A 24,211-nucleotide genomic window follows, 5' to 3' on the forward strand; every position below is an offset into this window, starting at 1 on the left:
CTCAAAAGGATCGCCGTGGAATTGCACGCTCGCATTATACACAGAAGGAAATCTCAAGGGCCCGCTCAGGCTTTTTACAATGTCTAACCGTATGATGCATGTGCGCAGAGTGTGTTTCCAGATCTCTACAATACAACCTCAACATCCCAATCAATCCACCGCATCATCTTGCTCCGCCTATGGAACCTGCCCCCGTAGGCTGATCAGATTCGAGCGCCAGGCCCAAGCCCTGCGTCGCTTCCGCCTGGCTGCGTGGAACAGCCATCAAGCTGCCGTTACTGTTGCTCGCGACGATGAACGATTCCTCCCCCTCCCCCTCCCCCTCCCCCTCCCCCTCTCCCTCCTCTTCTACCGCCTTGGCCCCCCATCTCGGCTTCCACCGGCTCCACCATCTCCTGCCCCTCTCCCTAAATCCGATCGCCTCCAGTCTGCGACTGAGGTCCATCTGATCGAGCATGATCTCAAACCCACTGCTGGCCGCATTCTCGTCCTCCCCCGCTGCCGCATGCTGCGTACTCGCGGTCGAATCATCGCTGCCCTCCCGCCGCCCCACCTGCTGTTGCTGCTGCTGCTTCAAGCGCCGATAGCCCGTGACAGTCGACGGCGCCTCTGCCTCAGACATGCTCCTCTGCCCATGCCGTCCCGCGTGCTGCTGCTGCCAGTTCGAGTTGCACCGCGAAAGCGACGGCGAGCGTGGCTGCAAATGGAAGCCAGGCGAGCTCGGGCTGATGCCGATCGAAAGACCATGCTCCAAAATGCTGTTGTACAGCGACGGTCTGCGCTCCGAGACGGACGATTCGGCCGAATGACGCGGTGCAGGTGAAACACCGCTACTACTGCTGCTGCCGCCGCCATGCGCTTCGACGTCGTGTGCACACGTCGCGTCGTGTTTGGGCGAAAAGAGGTCGTCGCGTAGAGGGAAGTCGAGCGTGATGGTCGGCCGCCGTTGGGCGGTGTGGTGGCTGCTGGTGGATGCAGGGCGGCGTTTGGACGGATGTGCGCCAAGTCGCGGTGTTGTGCGCGTGCTGCTGTTACTTGCACCACTTTCCTGTTGTTCGTGATGCATCGTCAGAGGAGCCTCTTCCGGAGAAGCCAGGGACGCCACATTGTGATCCACAAACGACGATGAGTGTGGAGAAATCGTGAGCGGCGGCAGATGCGGTCCTGCGACTCCGGCCCCGTTGGCCACCAACAGTCCCTCATAGCTGGAATCCGAAACCGAACCAGAGCCGTTGGGCGAAGCATGCGTCGAAAGCAAGGGCTGGTTCTCGTCCTGCCCGCACACGTATGCCGAGTCACACGGCTCGTCGTTGCCATGCAAGCTGACCGTCCATACCCCGCCCAGCAAAACGGCCGTGCCCACTGCTACCAACACCAGATCGTACCACGCCAATGCGCCGATCTGATCAAAATACACGAGACCGAGTGCAATGCTCGAGGTGTTGTAAAAGCAGAACGCCAGCGGACAGACCAACGTCGGATCGGCGAGCTTGAGAGCCTTATTGAGATACCACAGTTGCAGGAGAGCTGCAGCGAGCAGGATACCAATCAAGAGCCAGCTTTGCCACCGCCCGAATTGGTTCTGACCTGAAAACGTAAGCATGAGAAGCTCGACGCCCGACTTGGCGAGCAGCAGGCAGGCACCGGAAAGCGTGCCACTGGCACCGCCATACGCGACGGCGAGGCCCAGCTTAGTTTGCTTGACTGTCTCTGCGTCAATGCGCTGCTCGGCCTCCCTGAGCTCGAGACGCGGCAGATCGAGGCTCTTCTTACGTTTGCGGGCGTTGGAGTCGTTGCGACCAAGCGAGCCATAATCACGCTTAGATGTGGGTGCTGTCGGGTCGGACTGCTTGAGTAGAGGCGTTGCCACAGAGCTAGAACCGGCTGAAAGAAGTGACAAGGGAGTGGCGATAATACTGCGCCCATACAGCACGGTTTGCTGCTGAGGGCTAGGTACGAAGGTCGAACGACGATTGGCTTCATCACGAGTGGCCAAGACGGGGGTTGCGATGCCGGAGCTGCTTTCACTGACTTCAGCGACGGGTGCCAAGGTAGGGGCAGACCAACGCCTTCGCAGACGTCCTCTGAGGCCATGGCCGCTCCTATGCTTTGGTTTTGCGGGCCGTGCTGGAAGGGAGTTGCGGTAGATCTTCGTATGAAGCTGCCACTCTGCCAGGTGCGAGACGGTGAGAACACCGACAAAGACAAAGGTAAAGATGGTAGCAAACGCGACAAAGGTTGGGCGAGCGTACAGATCGAGGAGCTCGTCGAGACTGTGAGGTGGTGATGGCACTACGCCAAAGTACCCGATCAAGACTGCACCAGAGGCAATGAGTGCGGTGCCCACAACCATGTATTTGGAGAGCAGGTCATTGAGCAGGAATCGAGCGAGGAGGGCATTGTAGAGCAGACTGACAGCCCCAAGAGGTGCCAGCATCACAATGGGCAGTGCGCCAATCTGGAAGACGGTACCTCCGATATTGGCGATAAGAAAGATGGCGAAGCCGATGAGCCATAATGGACGCTTCCATTCAGTCTTGCGACGAACCGGGGCGAGCGATTCGTTGAGGAGATGCGACTTGCGTTGGATGGTAAGACCGAGGCTCTGGATGAAGCTGGCTATCAACCCGAGTGCAATCGCAGTGGCGACGCTGAACGGCGCGCTGGGGCCGCTCTCGGCGTCCAAGGTGGTGATGACCGACATGGTTTGCTGCCAAAACACAAGTCGAGAAACGGGTGTGCCACCGACGGCCGAGGCCTGAGCTTCTCAAAGAAAGCTGTATGTAAGCATGTATGAGAATGCTGGCTGATGTGACGGCCGTTCGAGCCTGGCTGATGCGACGAGAATGGTGATGATTGATGGTGGAGGCGGTTCAGCAAAGTTCAGCAAAGCAAAAGAGCGGTCAGGGATAAAGAGCGCGGAAAGCCAATTTCATGCATGAAGCTTCGAAGCGGCGAGTGTCAAACTGCCTTTTCACTTGGCTCGTTTTCTGTTGCTCTCTCAGCACAGACGCGTTGCTTTTGGCTGCACGCACGCTAGCCCGTGAGTGCGAATCGCCTAAATGTTAGTTCGCTGAGCAACGCACAAATGTTGCATGTTGCATGAATCGAAGGCATGTTCCAAGGGTATGTGATTGTTTATTTATGGCTCTCCAGGCGGCGACATCTCCGCTTGTATCGAATGGGAGGAGCTGTCGAGGGCAGCGTACTTGTGGCGTGGCAGTCACGGCGGCTCACATAATCACGCATTCATCCTCGTTACCCGTCGTCTGCTTGGCAAGGTCACGCGTAAACGCAGCACCGCCCTGACCGTTCCCCCGCAGGTTGACAACCAGCACGCCGGCGTTACGAGGGTCCAAGTGTGCTTCCAGCCTGTAGTCGCGCATCATCTTCTCGACAGCAGGCGCAATGTGCTGACGGTGGTCCTTGCTGTGCAGACCCTTGCCCACAATGATGCGCATCTCGCTCCACCCTTGCGCCTGTCCCTGTTTCACAGCCTGTTCGGTCCTCTCCAGTGCCTCGGAAGTGTAGAGGCCGTGCAGGTCGATCGTTCCCTGCGGCGAGTCTTCGTTGTTGGCCATAAAGATCCAGTCGGCGGCCTGCTTGTTGAGACGTTCCATGTTGGTCTTGTGGTCGTGTCCCTCGTTGCTGAGCTGTTTGGCCCGAGAGCCGTCGCCCTGTGCATAGGCTTTGTGGGACTGGTCGAAGCACTGCGCCATCTTGTCGCCTTCCGATCGTGCCTGGTTGCGCAGGTTCACGTAGTTGGCATCGTGCTGGTTCACCTGGTTGTCCTGCGAGAATTTGTAGTGCGGACCTTGGCTCGGTGCGCCGTGGTGCGGCTGTGGTGCACCGTATGATCCTTGTGGTGGTGGCTGATTATAGCCTCCGCCGCCGGCTGCTCCTGCATATCCTCCACCGCCGTAACCGCCTTGGGCTGGAGGTTGTTGGTACGCCTGTTGCCCGCCGTACGAGGGGGCTTGTCCGTACGAACCACCACCTTGTTGACCACCGCCGCCGCCACCACTGCCGCCCTTGTTTTTCTTATACCAGGTGAATGCCTTTTTGGCAAACTGTGTGATCTGACGCCGGTGCTGCTTGACGAAGCGAATCAGTTCATCCATCGTGGGCACCTTGTCTTGTTTGTCGGGTTTTTAGACTAGAATAGGTCGTAAATTGGGTCCAGCGAATTGCTTTGCAGGCTAATGAGCGGATGGGATCGTCACCGAGGGCCTTGAAGGAGTGTGTACGAGCCTCGATGGATGGTGAATGTAGGAAGGGAATCAGGAGGGCTGTGGATGGAATGCTTGAACGGTGCCTCGGCAAGCAATGTGGTCAAAGAGCCACTGAACCGCAGTCAGAACAACGGCCCTCGAGATCCACAGGCTGCAGCCTCGCATGGCCGTGTCTCTTCTGACCCTTCCTGCACAGCTTGTTTGCTGTAAGTTGGACTCTACTCTCGAATCTCTCGCCGCCTCATGCACCCCTACATTAACCGAGACACCATTCAATCTTACACTCTTTATTTGAAATTTTTGCTCATGTTAAGTGATTAGAGTGGAGAAAGCGGTGTCGTGCGAGATTTTTCTGATTCGGCGTCTTCTCAACACACCAACATCATCGCTGCTTCCTCAATACCATCTTTCCTTCCAACACTATCCAAACCCCTCATCGCACATACTGTCCCCATTATGGCAGACGTCGAAGCTCCCGAAGCCGGCCCCTCTGTACCGACCGGGCCCCAGCCGCGCGAAGTCGTCTACTGTGCCGTGTGCACCTTCCCACCGGAGTACTGCGAGTTCGGCCCGTCCCCCTCGAAATGCAGGACATGGTTGCGCGACCACCAGCCCGAGCTCTACTCCAAGCTATGGTCCGAAGAAGCCATTACTTCCAACCTTGCCAACCTCACCACTAAGCAGGCTGAAGACCTCAAGCGAGAAGCTGCGAAGAAGGAGCGCAAGACCGTCGCTAAGGAGGAACGCGAGCGGGCACAGATGGCTGCATCCCGCATCGTGCTCAAGAAGGAAGCCCGCACCAAGCGCAAAGTTACCACGAGCGTGATTGGGCTGCATCTGTTCTCACCCCCTCTTCCGGCGTTGAAGGTCGTCGCCAAAGCACTGTCGTCTCGATTCGCCACGGGCGCCTCGGTCAGCAAGAGCGTCCAAAACCCAGGCGTTGACGAGATTGTGGTTCAGGGAGATGTGGCGGATGACGTCCGCGAACTCATCCTCAGTCGCACAAAGCCTTTCCATGAATTGCCCTCGGAAGCAGACGGCGGCCCCTCGGAAAAGAACGTCGTGATCGAAGAGGACAAGAAAGTAGCCAAGAAAGCCACCACTCCTGGCGCCGCCGGTGCTGCTGCCTCGGAGGACTAAGCTTTCACTCTGTTTCCCTTTTGCAATCCGATAGCATTGCGTTTTGCCACTCTTCTCCACACTGCTCAACACAAAGCACGGCTCAAGCTCCTTGCACAAATAACCGTCTGTGTACACAAAAAGAAAGGGTAAATTGCGACTGTCATTCACCTCAGAGGTAGACAGCGTTGAGATCCGTCAGCGCCTCGAACGGCTCCTCGAGCGACTTGACCTGCAAATCATAGCTCCTGCCCGTGCGATCCGCGCCGTTGAGCACCGATATGAGCGTCCACCACGCCTGCCACGCGATCGCGGGCACAATGATGTCTCCCTCTCGGATCGAGTGCAGCCACCTCTTCCAGGTATCCGGCTCCCAGGCGCCGTCTTCGTCCGGATTGGGACACACGCGGGATCGGTCCGGAGTGCCCTCTGCCGGTCGATACGACTGCGAGGCCGGCACCACCGCGTCTCCTGGTGGAGGGAAGCGGTCAGCCACCAGTGGCGCTTTGAAGACGCACATCTCCAAATAGTCGAGCTCCCATGCCGATCGGAATGGCCATTCACTAGAATCGAGCTGGCTAAAGTAGTGCAACGCGCTGTCGCAACTGATGGTGAGTGCGGTGGCAAAGTGCTCGACCGACAATCGTTTGCGCGACCATGTGTAGTCGATGGTCTCTTCGTTCTCTGGACCGAGCGGGAGACCCTCTGGGATGCCAGCTCGACGCCGAAAACCATACGATCGGTTGGTGGCATCGGCTAGCACGCACGGAGAGATGCTCAGCGAAGTGCCGAGCACCTTGGACAGCATCGCACTATCCACCTTGTCCGTGGCCACTTTGAGCACCTCAGTCGATGCGGCAGGCGGCGATCCGATCGTCAACGGCACCTGTAAGTCCGGATTGGTAGGATCGATATGGAGCGGCGCAGAGATGGTGGTGATGCTGCCTTCGCCGCTTTCCTCGTCTTTGCCCGAGCTGGTCTGCTGGACAGGTGGATCGAGTCCGATCTCTCGAGCCAGGCCGCCTCGTACTCTCGCCTTTTCGTACTCGTCAATCCAGCCTTTGATGCTCTTGAACAGTGTCTGCCAATGCTGCCACGTCCTCGAGCGATTCCTCTTGTTGCCAAAGAGTAGACCCGACTCAGCCCAGTCTGGACCAGCAGCGCCGCCAGTGTTGCCCTCGAGCGCGTCGGCCGATTCGATGGGCTGCGGAACGGTTGCGGAGCGCTGTGGCGCCTTTTCTTGAAGCCGCTCAAGCACCGAGGCATTGTTGGTACCTTCAAGGTCGGCACTGGCGGGAACCAAATTGAGTTTATGCGCCAAGGAGCCGGCGAGAGCATTGCCTTCGCTCAGCTCCAGGAGCGAGGGAAGCGTTTCGTTCTTTCGCGGTGGCGAGGTTCCTGCGCTGGCCACGCCGTTCCTCCAAGCTTGGACGGATCTTTCGTGCAACTTGTTGGCCTGGTCGAGCGCAGCAGCCTTGCCCAGGGCAGCGTGGTTGCCCTCAGCCGCTGCTCGACTGCCTTTGCCATAGCAGAGATGCATGATGCCTTCCCAACCCAACGCTTCTCCCAAAGCACTGGAAAGACTGATGGGCAGAGGGTCAACGTCCCCACACGGCCACCAGGCCTCTTGCTCTTCGCCATTGTTTTGGGCCAAGGCGGCACCCAGCTTGAAACTCGCGTCTATTGGATTGCTCGCCGAGGTGTATGGATTGGGTGACTGATCCAGGTCCAATGAACGGACAGACTTTCCGGGTGTGGCGGGTAGGGAGCTCGTCTTAGGATGGACCTGTGGGGTTCGAATCGAGGGCGTGTTGGTGCTGCCGGTGTCGGCTACATTAGATTGCTTATGCTTGGACGACCGGACGCTGTCTTGACCTGGAGTCGAGACATCTGCGCCATCGTCGTCGGTGACCTGGTTGGAATCTTGGACCGACTGGAGACTTAGAGTAGAGGCGGCGCGAAAGAGCGACAGAAAGTCTCCACCGTCCATTAGGGCTGCGGAACGACGCTTTGTAGCGGCGCTAGCAGCTCCAGCCGAGGGGCGCCTGCCGAGCGACTCTTCTGGAACGACATGCTCCGAGTAGGAAGTGCCGGCACTGGAGCGTGATGAGACTAGCGTGAGGTCGAGCATGCCGTCTTCTTGGACAGGTCCAAGGTTGTGGTGGGTCTGTCTTGCGGCAGCATGACTCTTTCCAGAGCTACCAGCCGAGCTTCGCCTGCGAGCTTGCAAACTGGCATCGTTGGCGGATAATTGCATCATACCAGCGCGCAAAGCAGCGGCGTCGTCGTCTTCTTCCTCGAGATCTAGCGCCTCTTCGTTGGACGGAGTTGCCTGGTCAGGATGCTGCTGGAGGCCTGACCGAAAGTTGGCGCGATGGCCTGAGGCGTCATCGCCCTGAGATGGTGCTGGAGAAGCAGAGCGCGCATCTTGGTTGTCCGAGGTCAAGCGATCGAGGAAGGATCTTTTCCTGCCGAGGTCGAGCAGCTTGGACATCATTGAAGGGCGCCTGGCCGGCTTTCCAGAGGTTGTCGGGGACGTGAGCTGTTCTGTACTGGGGACGGCGCCTTCAGTGATGCTCGATAGATGGCTGTCTGCATTTGTAGCTATTCCAAGAGTTTCGTTAGAAGGCGCGAGTCTAGTTTTGGTGGTGTTGACATTGGCCTCAAGTGTTGCAGAGATACTAGAAGGCTCACTGAAGCCAGAATGGGCGGCTTGCTGAAAGCCAGAGTCTGCATCTGCAGCGGCCGAAACAGCACCAAAGGAGGCGACACTGTCCGGACTGGCGACAGGCTTGAGTGCGGCACCTCCGCCGGACAAGCTGGATCTGCTGGGCCTACGTTTTTTCCAATCTGACGAAGCGGTAGATCGTCCGGAGCCAGCGCGCTGGAGACCTAAGCCCGAAACATCTGCTTGACGGTGGGATCGAAGCTTGGGAGGCGGGGGTGCCAAGCCGACGGTGTGTAAATCGAGTCTTATGCGGAAAGTAACTAAGTTGGTTGTATCGTACTCTGTGCTGCGGTGGTGTGAAGCAGAAGAAGTAGATGGAGAGCTGGAGATGGAAGAAGAGCGTGGACGTTTGGAGAGGCGGATGTAGGGAGCGGTGGGTGGCGCGGGGTTGGATGGGCCGCAACTGGATATCTTGGAATGTGAGTCTTCATCGTCCGAGGCTTCGTGGACTGGTGAATCGGACTGAGTGTTGCGACGAAGCCAATTGAGCTTGAGTGCAGAGGCACCACCGAGACTTGCAGCAAAGGACGGCTTGCGGGGCTCGGTGGCGTGACTGGGACGTCGGACGGATTGCTTTGTGGAAGCCGCGCGGGAGATGCTGCGCATGCGATTTCGAGGCTCCTTGTCGGCTCCTACGAGCGAGCCTTTGTCGTCGTAGCGAGCGTCGAAGAACTCGCGCAAGTTGCGGAATTCGGGATCGTCGTCTGCTTCATCGAGGAGGCTGATGAGCTTGGAGTAAGGCTTGACGGCATCGATTGCGCAGGTGTGATTGAGAAGGAAAGAAAGCGTGTCGACCGAGTGCGGAAGGTGGCGGGTGTAGATGGGTTCTAACTTGGTGTTTGCACCAACTCGAAGGTTCTCAGGCTCTGGATTTGACCCCATGCTAGGCTCTGCATCTTTGACGTAAGGTACGGTGGCATAGTCGAGGGTGGGCAAGGGCTCGAGATGGAGCGCAAACGCCAAAGTGAAGAGTTGATGCAGCGCCATGTTTGGTTAGTGCCATGCGTGGTGCGGCTCGAAGCAAGAAGGGGGCGCCGAAGTAGAGAAAGAACGAGCTGGCTTATCTAGATGTATGCATTGGCCATGAAAGTGCGTAGGATGGCGGTAGGATGCAGCTTGTAGCGACAACGCGATGCGAGGTCGGACGAGGGCAAGGTGCAGCGTGCGAACAGAAGTCGATGGTGTCAAGGCGATAGGAATCGCGGCCAAGGTGGATGGTGGCGATGGCACTATCGAGACGGAGCTCTACTGCAGATGAGCAGCGTCAAGATGATGCGAGAAGATAAATGTGTTGGTGGGTGAACGGTTTGCTTGGCCGGGCGACAGTGGTAGTGGTGTCTGTATGATCGATCGTTCAGGAGTCGATCACGATCGTGTGCGAGAGAGAATGAGCGTGAGAGCGCGAGAGAGTGAGTTGTTCGAAGCAAGCTATGTGTGGGTGTCGGAGTTGTGACGAGATGACTGAGAAGAGGCCGTTGGATGAGGGAGGGAAAGTGAGGTAAGTACAAGTGAGCCAGAGAGAGAGCGCGCGTGGGGTGAGACAGCCGACATCGGCACACCTGCAATACAGCGAGAGAGCGCATGTCACTTCACCGTGTGAGGCACACCGAAAGCAAGCAAAGCAACCTGCCTGTGCTCCTAGAGTGGAGGTGATTCTGAGGTGAAATTTTGTGACTTTTTTGGCTCAAGCGAAGCGTAGCAAAGCGTAGCCATGCAAAAACGTGGCATTCCGTCGGCGTCTTTTCTACACTTGTTGCGTGTTCGAACGAGATTTTTCCTCTGAAAAGCAAAGGTAGTTAGTTCGAGAGCACGCACAGCCGATCCGGGGTTGAACCCTCAGGGCTGTTGCGCATTTCCTCACACAGCAGCGGCAGCAGAAGCAGCGGCAGCAAGCAGTGCGAATTCGCATGTCGGGTCAGCCGAGTCGAGCCAGCAGCGTCAACCTGCATCTCGTCTCGCAGCAGCAATCGGTCAACTGTCTCTTTGTTCTCGCTCTCGATGTTCCGTCGGGGTTCTGTCCGATCCAGCCTCATGAGCTCAGACGACATGGCACAATGCCCATTGCAGTTGCAGTGGTTTGCTGTTCGACCGGTTGGCTCTGGTTGAGCCACGATGCGAGCTCGACATGCTTCCAGCAGAGTGGAAACGTCGCGAGCGTGCCGGCCATGCGAATCCAGAACTGGCTCAGACGGAGCCTTGCCTAGCACCTGTCTGGAGCATGGCTCGTCGCTCGCGGCACCTTGTTCTCCAGACCAAGGCCCACCGTCAACTCCCTACCATCTGAGACATGCCGCAGTTGGCCTTCTCGCGTCACTTTTGATCCACGATAAACGCGCTCGAGTATGATGCATGATGCTCCGCGGGCTGCGGTTGGTCCTTCTACGAATGTTAGATCATCAATGCTGCCCCTTTTTCAGTTCGCTCTCGGTTGGCCCGTCGATACAGGCTTGGGATGCGCGCACACGGCTCAACAACGAGACCAAGAATTGCACGAGAGATGTCTGTATTGACTTTTCAACACCGACGCAAAGACGTATGTGTGACCTAAGACCACCCAACAACCGCACAGAGAACTAAGACTAACATGCGAACAAACAGGGCAAAATTGACCACATACACAACACAAAGCTTCGAGCCAAGAACCAGACACGCCAGACCGAACGAGGAGAAAAAGGGAGTAGAAGCGCTTCGCATCTAGAGGCCAGGTGATCGCTGGCCGCCAGTAGTACCAAACTCAAGGACATGCGCAACGACACGATCCGTTGCGGGACGGCCTATAGGAGCGTTAATGAGCATTGAAGTGACCCATCAGAAGCCGCTCGCCCATCGGGCTGGGCTTGCGTTTGCCGCTGCCACTGAAGCTCGCCTGCCTACCGCGCGTGATCGGCTTGCCCTCATCGAAGCACACGCCGGAGTCGCGAACAGCAGGGATAGCTCTGGGCGACGCAGATCGCGGAATCGCGGGTGCCAATGCGGCGGGTGCAGAGTCAAATGCGGGAGCTGTGGGCGCCGTAGCAGTAGCAGCAGAAGAAGAAGTAGCCAGGCCAGCGGCGTTGTTGGCCCGGTACGAGTTGCCGCTCAGGCTGAAGCGACGCAGCAGATTGCCCATCGTACCATTGGCGGCTCCGTCGTTGACTGGACTGCCCTCGTCCATGCTGGATCTCGGCAGCGGAGGCGACAGCGGGCCAGGTCGCATTGTGTTCATCCAGCCAACTTTTTGACCCCAGCTGCCGCTGTTGAATCGCTTTTGAGCCTGCTCGTACGATGTACCCAAGGGCAGCGAGGGTACGCGTCCCAATGAGTAGCCTGACGACGACAGTGAGCTCCCCGGCGTCGTGGGTGAACGGGAGAACGAGAGGTCCGAAGTCGATACGTACGACGAGGTCGGCGAGCCCGCAGCATCGCTCGTAACGGACGGTCGTGATTCGACGCGACTGGCATCCCAGCTCTCAACGCTCGAGGCGATGGTGCCGGCGCCGATGGCTGTCTGAGAGCGAACGCGTGTGTGGCAGTGCGGGGGAGATGCTCCGCTGTCGTCCGACCTGGAACCGACCGGGCTGAATCCCATCGAGAAGCGGTTATGATTGGGGCTGGGGGGTCCCATCGTGGAAGCCATGCTGTTTGGGATGCGGAGGCCGTTGCCTGACGCGGATGCGCGCGAGTAGAAGGAGACGGGAGGCGAAAAAGAGAGCCTGTGGCCTTGACTGGTGTGGATCTCGCCCGAGAGGTCGGTGGGTGCGATGTTGAGAGGCTGGGGACGGTGGTGCGCAGACTTCTCGGGGTTAGGAATAGCCGTAGGTGAAGCCATCAGTGGTGAGAGACCAGGGACAGAGGTTTGCTTGTACTGTCAAGTAAGCTGCAATCTGTTTGGATGGGAGCCTGGACCGAAGGTTGTTCAAGACAGATGCCAGGTGGACCCAAAGTGAATCGGGATGTTTGCGGGCTAGCAATGCCAGTGATCGAGGATCCTTCCCGGTAATGTGGAGCGGGGCTGGATAGTGAGAAGGGATGCACGAGCTGGTGAGTGATCCGGGGCGCAGGGCCCCTGGGTCCTCGGTTGTGAACGGTAGGGTTATAGGCTTCGGGCAGACGGTGCTGCACTGACAGAGAACGAACGACGAGGCGTCGGTGGTGTATGCGACAAGCAGCTAGCTGGACGGTGAGATCAGGTCACTGAGCGTATCTGTACACCGCGTTCGAGTTGTAGAGCTGATGACTCTTGGCCGAGTATATGAGGATCGCTTTCAAGGCTTACAAAACGTAAGAGTTCGAAATGGATGGTGCGCTTTGCTGGGTCACAGGAATGGAAACGTGAGCTTGGATCGTGGTCGTAAGGAACGGTTGGGCTCTCTACTGGAAGCAAGTTGAAGGGCTTTTGAAAGCGCTGAGCCAGATAGCGGATGAGGAGAGGAGTGGCCACCGACCACAGTGAGAGAGGCAAACGGCGACTGTCGAAACGGTGGAGACGGAGTGAGAGGCGCAAACGGACTGCAGAAGGCCCACATGCATGCACACGCAAGAACAAAAAAAGCCTTTTTTTCGTTTCCCCACACTCGATCCTTGGTTGAGTTGCTGGGCTGCATGTGCGAGGCGGAATCCCAGAGGAACAGAACTAGGGCCGTGCAAAAAGGGTCCGTTCCGCCTCGCACGGCTCACACACGGTCTCCTCGGCTGCAACGCAACACCGACCAAACGCGCGACGCAGAGACAGGAAAAGTGCCCACCACAGCAGACGGTCAGGTTTCGCTGCCGAAGCGGCAGTGTCCAAACCAGGGTGACGGTGCGGCTGAGTTGCAATCTCCACCTGCCAAACAGCCTGCGAGGGCGTGTGTGATCACCAAGCCAGGAAAAAACAAGGCCAGGCCTTATCGATGCTACCTCACCCTTGATCTTTCTGCCAACTTATCGCCCTTCGAACGGCTGCCTGCCATCTGGTTATCGTGATCGGAGTCAGCTTGGTTTCGGCATGGCAATCGTAATCACACACGACTGAGCAGTGCAAACGCCACCCCTCGGTGAGATATGCCCGAGACGAAACGGAGCGAGGCATTTGGCCAGCAGCGATAAAAGCCGACGTCTCCGTGGAAAGAGACTTCAAGCCGGCATCACGCACGCACACGCAGGGCCAAGCATGCACGGGAACGTCGACTGGACAACCACGGAATGGAACAAGGAGCCCTTGCCTGCGGTATCACGCTAGCGACCCCACACTTTTTTTCGGTCTTTTTCCTTCGGATTTTAGTTCGAGCTTCTTACCTGCGTGGACGAGGAAAGACGAGGAAGCGAGAAAGAGGTTGCACGGACGAGCGCATGACCAACGTGCAGTTTCAGCGCCTAAGCCGTGTCAGCGAGAAAATTCACAGTGAGACGTTGGTCCAGACTCAACTCGCTTGCATGGTCTGAAGTTGCTCGAGATCGCCTTTTTGGCGGCATTTCCACGCCGTGCTCGAGAGGCAGTGGCACCATCGATGGAAAAAGGAGCGGAACTGCTTTACCGTGCGTGACCCGAGCCGAGTAACCTCGCATGCATACTGGGTGCTGGCGACCAATTGGCGCCAATACCGGCTGTCATCTTGCTGGTCGGGGGCAACGTAGACAGAATCACGACTATGCGACAAGTGGATAGTGCTCACTTGCTGGTGTCTCTCAAGCCGGCAGAACTTGTCAGCGATGCTGTCAACCCAGCGACAGAGGATATCACGACGTTTCGATCTTCGCGTCGAGGGTCCAGCAAAAGCGGAACCCGCCAGATCGGCAACTTTGTGCCGGCGCGTTGGTGTGCGTGACGGATCAAAAACACCAGAATGTGGGGAAACGTACTGCTTAGCGTGAGGACAGAGCCGTCTGCCTTCCACATTCTTGCAAGACTGCGTGCAGGCCCATTGGTGTCGGGGGCTATTCTTGAGCTCCCTTCGTAAGCTCGTCCTACCACTGGCCAGCCCTCCTTGTCAGTCGACGGAATCACTGGGCGAGAATCACTGAGATTGAGAGAACATGCGAGTGATGTGGTTACCACATGTTGCCAAATGGCGATCCTTGCTGGGTATGATTTTGCTGCTGCTGCTGCTGCGGTTGCTGCTGTTGCATGAACGCGCTGCTATACTGTCCTGGTTGACCGAAGCCGTTTGGCATCATGGACGACTGAAAGTGGCCTACACCGTTGCCCGCAGCCTGCATTTGCATTGCAGCCTGCTGCTGCTGCTGTTGCTGCTGCTGCTGCTGTTGTTGTTGTTGTTGTTGTTGACCGTAGAAAGCATGACTCGGGCTGAGCATGGTCGACTGCGTCTGAAAAGCGGCTTGGCCCAGCTGCTGCTGTTGCTGGAACTGGCCATTGACTCCTGTAAAATTGGCTGTTTGCGGCATCGACGTTGCAAATCCTGACTGCGCACCACTGAAAGGGTTGCCTTGAACGAAGCCTGGCGATGCTAATGGAGATGTCGAGAACGCCATGGTGCCGAGACTGGCACTCCGCTGCTGCTGATATTGCGGGTACATCATACCATTGGTTGGGCTCAGCATTCCTGTCGCCTGCGCGTTGATTTGCGCTTGTGGCGAAGCGACGCCAAGTGAAGGCGCCGTGTTGGCATGCTGCGGCGCGTTGCGCATCTGGGTCATCGCGCTGGCATGGTTCGAAGGGCTGACCCCAAATGGACTCATTGGTGAAGCAGCGCCACTGGAGCCGGTCTGCCCGGCCCAAAAGTTCCCGTTCGGCTCCTGGATGGCAGGGGCACTGAGGACCGCTTGCTGCTGCGCCTGTATCGAGGCCCACGGATTCATCTGCAGAGGTGGCTGCTGGGCTGTCGTTTGCGCGCTTGGCTCAGAGAGCGAGATGAGGTCGTCAAACACACTCGACTGCGCTGTCGAGGTAGAAGGCTTGGATGCTGAAGCTACAGAGCTTCCATTCCTGGCATTAAGTGCGCTCGAAGTGCGCAAAGGAACAGCGGTGCTGGGAAGCTGCAACGACGGCTGGGCTGATGCCGTTGTTGATGAAGTTGATGCTGCTGCGCCGTTGACATACGAACCGCTTGCCGCACGAAAAGCAGATGCTGCTGCGCTGGGAAGAGGAGGAGCGTTGGCTTTGGCTCGTTGTTGCGCCTCACTCCAGGTAGACGGGATGGGTGCTGTGCGAGATCGCGCAATGCTGCTGGCGTCTGTGAGCCGAGAGGTTGAGTCGGAGAAGGGCGTCGAGTCGACGGGCGACCTGGGTGCACCAGCGCGCCCGCTGGACGGTGGAGGCGAGGTGAGGAAAGTGACATCTTTGGATGGAACCGGCGGTGGACGGCCTTCCATGAATCTGCGAAACTCGTACTTTCTGCGGATGTACTTTTCGAGCTCGCTGTCTCTCTCGCTTTCTTCCATGTTGGTCGGCGGACGGTTTCGCATCTCGTCCGGGTTATACTTGCGATTGCTTTTGATATTGCCCATCTCCTTCATCCTATCCACCTGTTCGCGCGTCCAGGTGTCGAGCGTGATGGACTTGACCTTGGAGATGTGCACACCCATCTTGCGATGCACGCCAGCGCATTGGACACAGATGAAGATGCCAAGATTCCACGAGGCCCATCTGGGTGCGCGGCCCTTGCAGTCCGCGCAGACATCGTTGCCCGGCTGACGGACGAGGTCGAGCAGGATGCGCTGTTGTCGGTCTTGAGCTGCTTTGCTGTTCATCTTGGCGATCGCCACCGAGCTAATTGGAGCGTGGTCAGATACTTGGCCATGAGCTGCGCAGCCTCGGTCGATGTTGGAACAAGATAGATCGGAGCACCGGGCGCTGAAGCAAAGCCAAGGAGGTAGCGATAAACCGACGACACCAGGAATTGTTGACTATGATGGAAGGCACGAACAAAGTTGTTGATCAACAAAACGGACCGGCCCCTTTGCATTTCACTTGGGCGGATCATGCAGCAAACACACACACGCACGAACGCACGCACACGCACATGAACACGAACACGCTTTTCCAATTTCTTCCAGCCAACATCCGCGTGGGCACCGACGCCGCCGTCGCTTCAAAGCACAATGCTACGCTATGCCAAGCCAGGATGGTCCGATGCTGGTCCGCGAGCTTCGTCCATCGGATCGAGGCCGCAACTCATCCAGGCGAAAGACGCTCCGATACATCTCTGCAAAGACGGTGCTGCGACGGCGAAAAAAAGACGCCGCGAACTTCGGAGGAAAGGCCGTTATCGACCGAATCGGGTAGCCCGATGGTATTAATCGGGGTCCCGCCGTTTCAATACTAGTGTCGTGTGGTACAAGCAAAGCAACACTGCTGTCGGCATCTTATTCATACTAACGTTGAGCACTTCAACCAAAGCATGGCGGCGCTTGATCGACTCGGCATCATGCTGTACTCTCGGCTGCGATGCAATGTAGTCATGCGACCCGCTTTTCTCAACGTTTCGGATCAACAGGATCGAGTTCAGAAGTCATGCAACCTCCGATGAGTCGAGATGGACAAGCAGTGGAAAAGGGGGGGGGGGGGGAAGGGGCTCAAATCTTGACGGTGAGCTTCCAGTGATTCAAGTACGAGGGGTGTTCACACAGAACCGCATCGCCGACAACTTGTCTTATGAGGTGCAAACGACTTGCTTCCGTTGGAAACAACCACTTCGTCGTCGCGGAGCGGGAGCGAATGTTCCACGCGGCCAACACCTCGTCGGAGTTGAGCGCGTATGGCCACTGCCATGGCTTCGCTTACGATGAAGGACTTGGAGGCAACGGGGACCAATTCACCGAGAGAATGGAGAAAGTGCGGGGTTATAGCAGCGACGTGGCGGCTCTAGACGGCCGAGCCTTGTTCCTCGCTTATCCACTTTGTCGGAGAGACTTCGGAGTGACTAGTGACTGGAGAATCCTTCCCATGACGGGACGTTGGACCTCCGCTATGCGACTCGTTCCGCTGGCTTTGGTTTCCAAGCTTGCCCCGTGGGCACGATCTCAGTTGCACCGAGTTGACTGTGTCGAACGGCAGCCGCCCGGGAACACTAAAGCGTAAGGTGAGGGACACAGAGCAAGAAGGGCCACCGACAAGTTCACACACAAAGCGGGGATGACAGTGGCAAGAGTTGACCCGTCTTGGCAAAACCACCGTTTGATGGGTAGCGCGCAACCACCCTCACCGACGAGTGTCGGCGTTGCAATACCTTCGAGAGCGCTTCCCAGTGCGTGCGGCGATCGGTCAAGAAACATTCGACCGGCAACCCCACGCTCAGACGGTCGCACCGTTTCGCGAATTTGCAACTCCGATGCTGCACTCACGGCAGGCGGTAGGACGTCACTCTGCTTGTCTTCCCCAACGGCCAATTCCATTCCATGTGGCACCGGTTGCAGCTTGTACCCATGACCAAAGCCACTGTTTCTTCTTTCGATGGCTCAATTCTAACAGGAACGCATATTGGATGGAACATGTGGCAACCACATGACCGGCTCGAAGCGACATGTTCGACTTGCCCAAGTGGGGAAAGGCACACAGAGAGAGAGGGCGGGAGGGCGGACCGTAGTTCGCGTTTTAGTCGCGCGCAGACTCGCCTGGCTGAATCGCAAAATATGGCTGCAGCTGCACAGCACAGGACCCGAAAGCGATGGATGCAACTTGCAAGAAGTACGACAGCAGCGAGCGGACTTGGAAAGGCAACAAGAACGGTTCTCCCCTTTTTTCGCCCTCGCTGTTTTCGGCGAATAGAAGCGCAGCCGGCCAAAACAATAAAATAATACGCTCACACTCAGCCGCTCGAACACAGAAATTCTCCAATTCTCCGCACCAGCGTTTCCATCCATTGTTTCGTCGGCAGGCTCTACTGTAGTAGCTGCATGGTGCTGCATACCGAATGCGACCTTGCAGCGCGCCCCCGGATACGAAATTCGAAGCGGCATGCTACTCGTTGCTCGTTGCTCCAAGTTTCCAACGGAAGCGCCGACAGCATCGACTCCGTACCGGCAATGGCAGACGATACTATACCAGCATCTTGCTCCTGAAGTGACTGCTCCGGCAAGCTTGCGCCTCAAGAACCTCATACTGTTCGCGAATTGAGCCTCCAAAGGGCATCCGAGCCGAGCAATTTGGTTCCATTTGTCCAATGGCGCTTTGCATGAATTCGAAGGGCCTTTGAGCCAAAAGGTTGTCTCGTTTGCCCTTTGCAGGTGTGCCCATGTGCAGAATGTGCTTCCGGTTCTGTTCCACAACCTCTGCAAAGTCAACGAGAGAGTAGAGAATGAGCCAATCAAAAGGGTTCGCTGCAACGCTCACCTCGGCTACCGATTTGCGACGAGACCCCACTTGCTCCCTCGCGTCCCCTTGTGCTGGGGAGCGTGGGGAAACGAGTCTCAGTGAGGGGCACCAAGCCACATGTCCTAGCGCTTGGTCTCTGTGCCTGTCCCCCGCACTCGAACCTTGAAATTATATTCATGGTGGGGGCCCCTCAACTCGACCTCGCCTACCCTCACTGACCCCAGCAGCGATGCGACGCATGAGGCATACTCAATGCATATATAAGCAGGCATTCGTTGCATCAACCTACCCTCGGCGTGCCCCTATCTTCCACCCGCATCCCTCATCCCCCGTGCCGCATCCACCATGGCAGACATCGAACCCAAGTTCTCCAACATAGACGAGAAGCCTGGCGCCAGCAAGCTGGCCACCGAGGACGCCAGCTCCCACCATGGCTCCCTTCACATCGTCTCCAAGCTCGATGCCGACGAGGGCAAAGTCACCAACCCTCTCGCCGGTCTCTCCAAACAGCAGCTCCTTCGCAATGTCGAGGCTTTCGCTCAGGAGAAAGGCCTGACCGACGACGTTGAGATGCTCAAGAAGGGCGCTCTCCTCGCTCAGCGACCCGCGGAGTATCGCGACATTGACGAGCTCACTCAAGACGAGAAGGATGCAGTCGCTCACGAGTACGCCAACAAGTGGTCGCACCCCCTCCTCTTGTACGTCACCATCTTTGTCTGCTCGATCGGCGCTGCAACGCAAGGTTGGGATCAGACCGGTTCCAACGGCGCCAACCTTTCGTTCCCTCTAGAATTCACCATCCCCGAGTCACCTTCCGAGGGTCTCCTTCCGGGCCAGCCTGGCTACACGTCTGTTGCGGATGCCGAGCGTAACCAGTGGCTCGTTGGTCTCGTCAACGCCGCACCCTACATCGCCAGTGCTATGCTCGGCTGCTGGCTCTCCGACCCGCTCAACAACATGTTCGGTCGTCGAGGATGCATCTTTATCACGGCCCTCATTCTGATCATTACCCCGATCTGCTCAGGTCTCACGCGTAACTGGTGGGAGCTCTTCATTGTCCGTCTGATCCTCGGAGTTGGTATGGGTGCCAAAGGTTCGACCGTCCCCGTTTTCGCTGCCGAGAACTCGCCTCCCCAGATCCGTGGTGCCCTCGTCATGGGCTGGCAGCTGTGGACCGCGTTTGGCATCTTCCTCGGTTTCCTCGCCAACGTTGCGGTTGCAGATGTCGGCAAGATCGCGTGGCGACTGCAGCTGGGCTCGGCGTTCATCCCGGCCTTGCCTCTCGCCATTCTCATTTACTTCTGCCCGGAGTCGCCTCGCTGGCTCATGAAGAAGAACCGCTATCCTCAGGCTCTGCGCTCGCTCATCCGCCTTCGTCACAACAAGATCCAGGCCTGCCGCGACCTCTACTATATTCACGTCCAGCTCGTGGAGGAAAGCAAGGTCATCCGCGGTGAAACCTACGTCAGGCGATTTATGGAGCTGTTCACCATTCCTCGCGTTCGTCGAGCCACCGTTGGTGCGACCACCGTGATGCTGGCGCAGCAAATGTGCGGAATCAACATCCAGGCCTTCTACTCGTCGACCATCTTCAAACAGAGCGGATCGACGGAGAAACAAGCTCTCTACGCCTCGGTAGGATTTGGTGCGATCAACTTTATTTTCGCCTTCCCTGCTTTGATCACCATCGATACTTTTGGTCGCCGAAGCCTTCTGCTTTTCACTTTCCCTCAGATGGCTTGGACCTTGCTTGCCGCAGGTCTCTGCTTCCTGATCCCCGGCGAGAACAGCAAAGTGCGACTTGGTCTTGTCGCCCTGTTCATCTATATCTTTACGGCTTTCTATTCGGTCGGCGAAGGCCCGGTTCCTTTTACGTACTCGGCCGAGGTCTTCCCTCTGGCTCAGCGAGAGCAGGGCATGGCATGGGCTGTAGCAACCTGCTTGTTCTGGGCTGCAGTTCTCAGCATTACCTTCCCGCGAATGCTTCGTGCCATGACGCCAACGGGAGCCTTCGGATTTTATGCCGGGCTCAACGTGATGGCGCTTACTCTCATCTGGTTCTTCGTGCCGGAGACTGCTTGCTACACGCTCGAGGAGCTTGACGCTGTCTTCAGTGTGCCTCACAAGACGTTTATCAAGCACCAGAACACCAAGGTTTTCCCTCACTGGTTCAAGACGCAGGTGCTCAGGAAGAAGAACGTCGAGCCACCGGCTCCTCTTATCGAGCTCGACATCAACCTGGTCGGCGCTGGAGAGAAGCGTGTCGACAACTCGATGGCCTGATCCGCTTGCTTTCTCCACGCCGTTCCTGCGCCAGCCCGTTGTTCAAGCATGATCCTTCGTCTGTACTTCTCGTTGCTTTCGAAATGATACCTTTTTTATGTGGAAACTGGAGAAAGAAGTAGTGAACAAAGACTAAACAAAAATTCAAGTGCAATGCTCTCTCTACTGGCCTCGGGATCACTGTCATTTTTGCACGATTTCTCATTTAATCGAGTAAGAGAGCCTGTCACTTTGTGCATTCCATGCCAACCTCCTCTATCGGGAATATCTGCTCGACAAGGCGGTAATCACTTGCTCCTGTTAATGTGAATGGCAACGCTCGTGGTTGACTAGTTTCTGATTCGGCCTGTGCTAACAGGTCGAACAAGGTTTTCGTGCGTGAACAAGCTTCATGTTTTGACGTTCTCCTTTGACGTCTCCTCTGCGAGACGGAGGCCTGGCAAAATAGAGCTCTCGGCTGTGCTAGAATCGCTCGAGCGCCTCAAGAGCTCAACGTGTGAGTGGTGTGTGGATACATACATGTTCATTTGCAGGCACCGGAACGAGACGGGGCTGGACACAGGGTACAGCGTCTGCGTCGAGACGGTAATTAGACATCGCGATCGCTTCTCCCGTGGTCCTCGTTGTCGTCCGCATTCCGCTTCTATATTCGCCTCGAGACAAGCAGTATATACGCTTGCTTTCCGCACATCCTCGTTTCTCTTCCCCTCAATCCTCAACCACGGCCACCACAACCCCAAGCCCTTCTCCGACGTCCTCCTCCCACTTCGACATCGAGACCTTCTCCTGCATCACTGTCATTTTCATAACGAGCGTCATGGTCGCTACCGACTTTTGACAGCTGGAGGTCGACGGTGTGCCCGTGGTGCAGCACCAACAGTCGCTGCGAATACGAACAAGTCAGCTCAGCAGAAGCAAAGCGTCAAGCAGCCCCGAAACGCACAAGCAACCTGGTACACCACGCTGCTCGTCCCACCCTCCCACTCCATCCCTATGTGCTCAATGACACTTCTCAAACGTTCCCACACGCGTGTGCTGCTCGACAGAGATTCGATTAAATAGTCTTCGACGATGGCAGATACATTCCCAAGCTCACGCAGGAGCCCTCCACAGCCTGAATCCATGAATCGTTGATCTGACCACCTCGTCACCAGGGTCCTCGGGGAACATGGGCTCGCGGAACCACTCGCCCAACTTTTCAAACTTCCAGCCCTTGACCTCGGCCATGTCGAAGAACTGCATGTCCTTGTACGCCAAATGCGGTCGATGATGCGTGAAAAAGACAAGCACGCAGGGCGTAGACATGCTACCCTCTATCTCTGCGCTCGGATCAGCGTCGGCAATGCACGCCTCGCACGTCTCGAGCAGCGCCGGGTGCGCCTGATGATTGAACACAAGGTCCGAGAGGAGAATGAGATCAAACTTGCCCGGATTACCCTGTTCATCAGCGACCTTGGAAAGCAGAGACGAAGGATCGCGGCCCCAGATGTAGCCCTCGACGAACGACTTACCGGGACCCCTGAGAGGTGAAGAGTCATCCTGGCAATTAAGAACAACGTTCTTAGTCAGATTATCGATGAGCACGTGGTCCGGATAGTCGGTAGCGACGACGTGCGACGCTGAAGCCCAGTTGCAGACGATACTCGGCAAGCCAGCTGCAGCTCCGAGCTCCAGAACCCGCTTGCCCTTTGTGAGGGTGAGAGCGTGCGCGCAGAGGAAATCGGAAAGGATGAAGCTGGCGTTCCAGGCGAGATGACCCCAGAGCGGGTGAGCCCCGACGAGGTTTAGTGTCACTTTGGACGTTGTGCCGGGGAAATCGTAAAAGGTGACTGTGGGCGGCGGGGTCTTGGGGCGGAAGTCTTCGGGCTCGTCAAACATGTTGAGTGCCTCGTCACTGCCAGCTTCCGCGTCGTGGTCGTCACCACCGTTGGCGTTGGTGGGCAACTCCAGCTCGTCGAGCTTGCGAGACAAGTCGAAGTCCTCGCCACTTTGGTCGTCGGGAACGTCAGGCATGGGCTTGTTGCGGTCGGGTAGGGCGTTGTTAACATTGCTGCCACTGTCGTGGCCGGCTTTCTCTTGCTCGACAGCTGCTGCAGCAAAGACGGCAGCGCCGACAATGGCCGCTGCAGCGCCCCCAGCGGCAGCGCCTTCGACAGCTGCAGCTGCAGATGCAGAAGATGGTGCCGCATTCGACTTGGGGGCAGCAGCTTCCTCCTGTTGAAGCTCGCTAGGAGGAGAAGAGGTTCGGTGGCCGTTGGCCTCGATCGAGCTGTTCTCGGTGTGTGCGGCATTGGTCGAGCTCAGCGAGTCGCGGTGCATGCGAGCGGGACTCTTGGGAGTCAAAGCGGGCGCGGGTCGAGCGAGGTGGTTTTGGTTGGAGCGAGCGGACGACGCGTGGTTGGTCGAAGAGACCGCACGCTGACGGCGCGGAATGGAGCCGGAATGATCTCCATTGATGGTCTCGATCTCCTCGGATGGACGAACAGCGCTACCTTGTTCACTGGCATCAAGGGCGTGACCGTGACCGACGCTGGAGGCGACGGCATTGTGATGACCGATACTGGAGGGAGGACCGCGCTCGTAGCGCAGGCTGCCTACCGAAGAGGACGACAAGCGACGACCATTAACGCCGCGCTCGAACGTGGCTGATCGACGTCCTTCGAGCTGAGTAAGGGTGGACTCGAGCTGCTGTTGGATCTTCGCAATCTGATCCGTGACGGCCGTGGTTCGCTTTTGGATCTCGCTGTTCATATGCTCGTCTGGGAAGTGGTTGGAGGAAGATGCGTTGCCGTTGCCATTGGTGGCTTGCGCGTCCTTCGAGGCAGCAACAGCGTCTTTCGCGACCTGTCCAGCAGTACGCGGTCGACCCATCGAGATGCGTTGTTCGGCCAAAGCACGCGACTTGAGGATGTGCATCTCGGTGTTGTGGCTCATGTCGCTCGGAGCTGGAGATTCGATTCGGCTGAAGTTCTGCGTCATGCTTTGCAGGTTGTTGAGCGAGGACAAACCAGACTCGTCGGCACCAGAGCTGCCAAGAACGTTGCGAATTTCATCCATCATGGCTTCCCGCTCGGATTCGAGGTTCTCCATGGCAGTGCGCATGCGCAGCAACTCTGCTTGTGCCTTTTCACGTGCCTGCTCGGTGTCCTTGAGCTGGATCTGTGCTTGCACGTACTCCATGTCCCTTTGTTGGAGCGTCGAAGAAAGCCTTCTGGACTCTCTGCGCTCCTTGTCGAGTTTGGAGCGAAGATCACTAGCTTCTTGAGTGAGTCGATCGACGAGCTGCTGGATCTTGTCGAATTGCTGTCGCCACATTTCGCCTTCGCTCATGAGAAAGGCAAGTCGCTTGTTGAGCCTTCCAATCTTGTTTTCGAGACCATCGCGGGCGTCGACAAAGTTGCTGGCCCTCTTTCGCAGTGCGAGGACAGCCGCGAGCTCAGTCTCCGAGGCGACAAACTGCTTCTCGGTGCGGATGCCGAAAATCTTTTTGAGCAGGCTTGGTTTGGTGCCTTCGTGTAAGACCTGGTCAAAGGCGCCAACAAGAGCGCCCTGGTCCCACCATGACGGACTGTCGAGTCGCTCGTAGGGGACATCTCGCGAGGAGGACTCGACTTTGCT

At 57.3% G+C, this 24,211-nt stretch overlaps 7 protein-coding genes across 7 annotated transcripts; 2 read left to right on the plus strand and 5 right to left on the minus strand.

Moving 5' to 3' along the window:
- Positions 1–163: 163 nt before the first annotated feature.
- On the minus strand, positions 164–2,704 carry EX895_005680 (uncharacterized protein; the record flags this gene model as incomplete). Its single annotated transcript, XM_029886272.1, has 1 exon — positions 164–2,704. One exon carries the CDS (start codon positions 2,702–2,704, stop codon positions 164–166), a length of 2,541 nt encoding a protein of 846 aa, XP_029737503.1.
- Positions 2,705–3,233: 529 nt separating this feature from the next.
- EX895_005681 (uncharacterized protein) lies at positions 3,234–4,121 on the minus strand (the record flags this gene model as incomplete). The annotated part of the gene is made up of 1 exon (XM_029886273.1): positions 3,234–4,121. One exon carries the CDS (start codon positions 4,119–4,121, stop codon positions 3,234–3,236), a length of 888 nt encoding a protein of 295 aa, XP_029737504.1.
- Positions 4,122–4,688: 567 nt separating this feature from the next.
- On the plus strand, positions 4,689–5,372 carry EX895_005682 (uncharacterized protein; the record flags this gene model as incomplete). Its single annotated transcript, XM_029886274.1, has 1 exon — positions 4,689–5,372. The coding sequence occupies one exon, from the start codon at positions 4,689–4,691 to the stop codon at positions 5,370–5,372; it is 684 nt and encodes a 227-aa protein (XP_029737505.1).
- Positions 5,373–5,523: 151 nt separating this feature from the next.
- EX895_005683 (uncharacterized protein) lies at positions 5,524–9,066 on the minus strand (the record flags this gene model as incomplete). Its single annotated transcript, XM_029886275.1, has 2 exons — positions 5,524–6,237; positions 6,486–9,066. 2 exons carry the CDS (start codon positions 9,064–9,066, stop codon positions 6,197–6,199), a joined length of 2,622 nt encoding a protein of 873 aa, XP_029737506.1. The 3' UTR covers positions 5,524–6,196.
- A 1,798-nt stretch (positions 9,067–10,864) lies between these two features.
- Positions 10,865–11,887, minus strand: EX895_005684 (uncharacterized protein; the record flags this gene model as incomplete). The annotated part of the gene is made up of 1 exon (XM_029886276.1): positions 10,865–11,887. The coding sequence occupies one exon, from the start codon at positions 11,885–11,887 to the stop codon at positions 10,865–10,867; it is 1,023 nt and encodes a 340-aa protein (XP_029737507.1).
- A 2,201-nt stretch (positions 11,888–14,088) lies between these two features.
- EX895_005685 (uncharacterized protein) lies at positions 14,089–15,747 on the minus strand (the record flags this gene model as incomplete). The annotated part of the gene is made up of 1 exon (XM_029886277.1): positions 14,089–15,747. One exon carries the CDS (start codon positions 15,745–15,747, stop codon positions 14,089–14,091), a length of 1,659 nt encoding a protein of 552 aa, XP_029737508.1.
- A 2,908-nt stretch (positions 15,748–18,655) lies between these two features.
- Positions 18,656–20,593, plus strand: EX895_005686 (uncharacterized protein; the record flags this gene model as incomplete). The annotated part of the gene is made up of 1 exon (XM_029886278.1): positions 18,656–20,593. One exon carries the CDS (start codon positions 18,656–18,658, stop codon positions 20,591–20,593), a length of 1,938 nt encoding a protein of 645 aa, XP_029737509.1.
- Positions 20,594–24,211: the final 3,618 nt, after the last annotated feature.

Source organism: Sporisorium graminicola, chromosome SGRAM_7 (assembly GCF_005498985.1).
Source record: "Sporisorium graminicola strain CBS 10092 chromosome SGRAM_7, whole genome shotgun sequence".
Classification (NCBI taxonomy): Eukaryota; Fungi; Basidiomycota; class Ustilaginomycetes; order Ustilaginales; family Ustilaginaceae; genus Sporisorium; species Sporisorium graminicola.